The sequence below is a fragment of the Fulmarus glacialis genome, unplaced genomic scaffold (assembly GCF_000690835.1).
Source record: "Fulmarus glacialis isolate BGI_N327 unplaced genomic scaffold, ASM69083v1 scaffold40945, whole genome shotgun sequence".
Lineage (NCBI taxonomy): Eukaryota > Metazoa > Chordata > Aves > Procellariiformes > Procellariidae > Fulmarus > Fulmarus glacialis.
The window spans coordinates 37,706-42,099 of record NW_009213107.1 but is presented as its reverse complement, the minus strand read 5'-3'; the positions used below and the strand labels follow the sequence as shown (position 1 = coordinate 42,099).

At 38.2% G+C, this 4,394-nt stretch overlaps 1 protein-coding gene across 1 annotated transcript in view; it reads left to right on the top strand.

Moving 5' to 3' along the window:
• The window catches only part of LOC104077023 (chromosome unknown open reading frame, human C16orf62), a gene marked incomplete at its 3' end in the record, with an annotated part of 44,328 nt that overhangs the window by 8,734 nt on the left and 31,200 nt on the right, over positions 1-4,394 (top strand). Inside the window, exons 8-11 of the mRNA XM_009578084.1 lie at positions 402-461; positions 2,402-2,498; positions 2,884-2,931; positions 3,973-4,066. Coding sequence (XP_009576379.1) covers positions 402-461; positions 2,402-2,498; positions 2,884-2,931; positions 3,973-4,066 — 299 coding nt within the window. The remainder of the gene's footprint in view (positions 1-401; positions 462-2,401; positions 2,499-2,883; positions 2,932-3,972; positions 4,067-4,394) is intronic.

Genomic DNA, 4,394 nt, shown 5'->3' with positions numbered 1-4,394 from the left:
CAGGATATGCTATGACATAGATCCAGTTGTTTTTTCAGGTCTTGCTTCCCCTTTGTGCTCTTTCCTACTTACTGACAGTTGCTGAAGATAACATAATATCCAAACTCAGCAAAGACAGGACACCAGCTGTCCTTTCCTGCCTGGGAGAAATCTGACCTGTGTGCTACCTCTGCACTTAAGGGAGCCAGATAAATTTTTTTAATAGTGTGCGAAGTGCTAAATTCAGACTTAACATTTCAGCCTCGCTAGAGGGCAGCATGTTAGTGTTATAGGCAGTTTTTTCCAGCTAATTTCAATGTATGCTGGAGAGGGAACCTTTGTATTAACATTTTGTGTTTTACAGTTCGTTAGTTTGTTACGATCCTTTGTACTATTTTTTTATTTTCTTTTTTTTTAAACAGGAAAACTTGTGTATGAAAGAATTCTATCAATGTGCGTGGAAAATCGTGTCTCTTTGCCAGGTAACTTTGTGTTAGTTTCTACCGTGCTCCTGGAAAAAATCATGTCTGAACTAACTTGAGAAAGGTTAAACGGGACCCATGCTACTTTATTTCCTATGAAAAACGTTCTGATTTGAATCTAGTAATTTTTAGTTTTTAACAGAGTAAAATCCATTGCATATAGCATTCACAGTGTTTATGCAAGTTTACATTTTAACTGTGAAGAATATACAGACAAAGCTGAGAGTCTCAGCTTTTGGTAAAGAAATGTTTTTGTTGCTACATTGGAAACTGTTGATAGTTTTGCTTTCATTAGGGAAGAATTTTGGAAGAAGGAGCAGGCTGTCAGTATGATCTTTCTAATTTGGGCCCTTTTCATTTTTTTCAGTTGAAGTTCTAACACAATGTAAAAGTTTAATTTGACCTTTACGGTACAACTGTATATGGAAGTACTTCTTTAAGAAGGCACCAAAACATTCCATTGAAATATAGGCTTTTCCTTGCAATTTGGAGTGTATTAAGCGCATGTCCTTGAAATATGAAACATTCTTACTCTGTAGTTGGCAGTGCAACAGTACTATTAGGTTACAGTTAAATCCATAGGATTTGAGCCAGAAGCCTGAAACCAGCAAATACTTAAATTTGAAATAAACTTACAGAAAATACTTAAAATAAATTTGGTTGTTGCAGCTCTGATAAACTGTTCTTATAAACATTAATGAACGCAGACAATTCCCGTAGCATGTCACAATTACTGGGCGCAGTTACCTGCGTTCTGGAGAGCTGAGCTCATGCTGCAGCTCTACAGCTGCCACGGGCATTGCTGGTGGGAACTTCCCAAGCAGCTATAAAAGTGGGAGGAAGAAGGAAAATCTGTGCTGTGCTTGCTCTGCATGGCAGTGTGAACCCCCAGGGACTTCAGGCCCAACCTTCATGCTCATCCCGTGGGAACCGAGCAAAACAAAGTTGGACGAGGACTCCTGTGGTCCTAGATGAGAAAGAACATCTTCCTGTACTCAGTCAGCATGTAGTGTGTTGCTTCTCTAGTCTCGGAAGCGGGAAATTTTCTTGTGGATCAGGAGCTTCTCACCTTCTGGGGGCAGGGATGAGAGAGCACTGGTATTTTAAAACTGTTTCCCAACTAGTTTATAAGCAGACATTCACAGCAGCTGCCTGTGTAGCTTTATCACTGAAGAAGAGGGACTCATCTTGCCCAACCGTCTTGCCTCAAACCTGGGTAGATCCCAAGAAGCCCATTTTTGCCTTCTGTTCCAGGCAATCTGGAGAAAGAGGAGGCAGTTAGCCATGCAACTGTATGCCTGCCTGACCAGAGCACTGTCCCCATAATCCATCTGTTCCACCCCGGGGTGGCAGCATTTTCCTGCTGGCAGCTGACACAAATAGTCCCGGAGCTCAGGAGGAGAGAACTGCGCTGCAGTGTTAGATGTTTAGTGTAAAAAAGCAAGTGTTCTGTCAGTATTTAGTATTTCCTACTTCTTGCAATATAGTTTTAAATAATATTCTTTAAAGATTATATTAGCCTTTTAAAGTAAAGAATTTGAGTGCTTAAATTTGTTTTATATGTATGCATTTGTTATAGATTTATATACATGTATTTGTTACAGATTCCCTATGTTTTTTTTACAATTTCTGCTTTTGCGGGGAGGCAGAGGTTAGATTTCTAAGTGTCAGATCTGAGATTAGCTTTGAGTGCCTGACTTCAGCTTCTGAAATATTACTTAATGCAAAAAGGAAGCTCTAGTTACCTCTTCTTGCTGTCTGTGTATTCAGCTCTTACTGCTGCAAGAGAGAGCTGAGAATCAAACATACTGCTTAGTTTATTGTGGTATGCCTAATTCCTTGTTGAAAGAAAGAGAATACAATTTCAAACCTAGAGTGAAAAGTAACTTGTTTCCAGAAAGAATGTAACTATTTCTGGGTGGTTGTTTTTTTTTCCCCAGATAATTTTTCTCCAGAGTGTGTTAACGATACCGCAAAAGAAACTTGCTTAAACTGGTTTTTCAAGATTGCTTCAATCAGAGAACTCATTCCCAGATTGTATCCTTGTCAAATGAGACTCTTGGAGTGTCTGCAGGTTTTTTATAGACTTTCCAAAAATGAACATGTTTGTTTCAATAAAAATCCACAATAATTTGATGTTTATACTGACTTTGTTTTGAATTTAATTTTGAGTCATGTTTCATAGTAAACTGAATTATTGGTGATGAGCAGCATGGCAGTGATAGAGTAGAGCTGATGTGTGAAAATTTGAGAAACAACAAAAATCTTGTAGATAAATCATAAAAATCAAAAAAGTGTAGTGAAATTAATTAGAGAAGGCCTTGAAATAGTTCGTTCAATATGTATTCGGTGTGTAAGTTCGGTTTTGTGTTTTTAAATGGCACGCATCTTAGTTTTGTTCCTTAACTTGGCTTCATTTTAGTTACGTGGAAGCAGCAATACTGAAGTGCAATAAGTTCTTATCCAAAACGTAAGAGTAAATGTTAAGTGTGGGAAGGAAGCAAATGGGCAGGCTTATAAACTAATTTAAGGAGTTAAGCATGCAAGTTCTGTGATTAATGGTGCATAGGGTCTCAATAGGTCTGAGAAGAAGCAGTACTGAAAGTTTTTGGAGTTTTTAGTGAGAATGCCTTGGAATAAATTCAAGGTGAACAGTTCTTGCAGTTTTGGAATAGTGCTTGCAGTTTTGGAATATATGTATAATTGTGACATCAGGAATTTGCAAATTAAAAACCAGTGGCTTCAGATGGTGGAGGGGAAAGCAAGATTGTTGAGATGACGAGTGTGGCAAAAAGACAGGATGGAAACTGAAAGGGAAATACTGATTTGTCATATTGCTAGAGATGGAGTTGAAGCAACAATTTAGGAGCAATGAACCATTATCTATTGAAAATCTTGGTATAAGCTTCATGTGTTGCCAAACAGTGTCAGTTGCTGAGCTGAAAATGTTCCTTCATGTGTAATCGCCTTTTTCAGTTATATTTTGAAATGAGTGTTGTAAGCCAAATTGCTACTGTAGTGACAACTTCATTATCCCTAAAAAGCAGTTCTTCTACTGGAATTGATGGGCCTCATCTCCAGGCACTAGTACAGCTCTGTCAAAAAGGACCTGTGGGAGAATGAGACATACACGGAGTTCTGCCGGTTCTGCTTTAAGTGGATGCTTTCTTCATGCTGAATTACAGCCCTTCTAGAGCTCTGCTGTACCTCCAAACTAGAGGGGGAGTTTTTTAGTTGTGCTTGTCTTTTACAGGCCAAGCATCCAACCCGGCTATCTGCACTACTCCTAATGGCAAATACTGCAATTTGAATATAGGATATCTGTTACTATACACATAAAATTTTACTTCTGAAATAAAATTTTGTGCTAATGTGCTGCTTCTTTGGTAGGTGTTTCTATAACTCATGCTCAGTTGTCAATCTACAAGGCAGCTACTGAAGTTATCTGTAGGTGATATAATTCTGTTATCGATTGTTAAGTCTCATTTTCATTTCTGAACAATCTTAACAGGGGGATTTCGGAATGTCTCCCACGGTTAACGTCTATGATTAGAGGAATTGGAGATCCACTGGTTGCAGTCTATGCAAGAGCATACCTTTGCAGGGTAGGCTATCATTTAACACTTCAGATCTGTATCAAAGATTTACTGCAGCTAGCTCTGCCACTAAAGGAAAATTTCTTTTAAATACTGTTTTTATCTGAAGTAGTCAGCAGCCTCTCTTCCTTCTACAAACCAAAAAATAAAATTTCTCTTTTGTTTTAATAATGGGGAATCTTTCTTTAAGTGTTTATAGTAAGTAAAAATAATCTTATGTGCTGCTTATGCTACACACTTTGGTGTTAGGGACCAAAGTGGAAGGAGAGTTTGGACTTAGAGACTACATGCAGTTGTCTTGATTGCTAGGTGCTGCTTTCATAGTTATTATATGCTC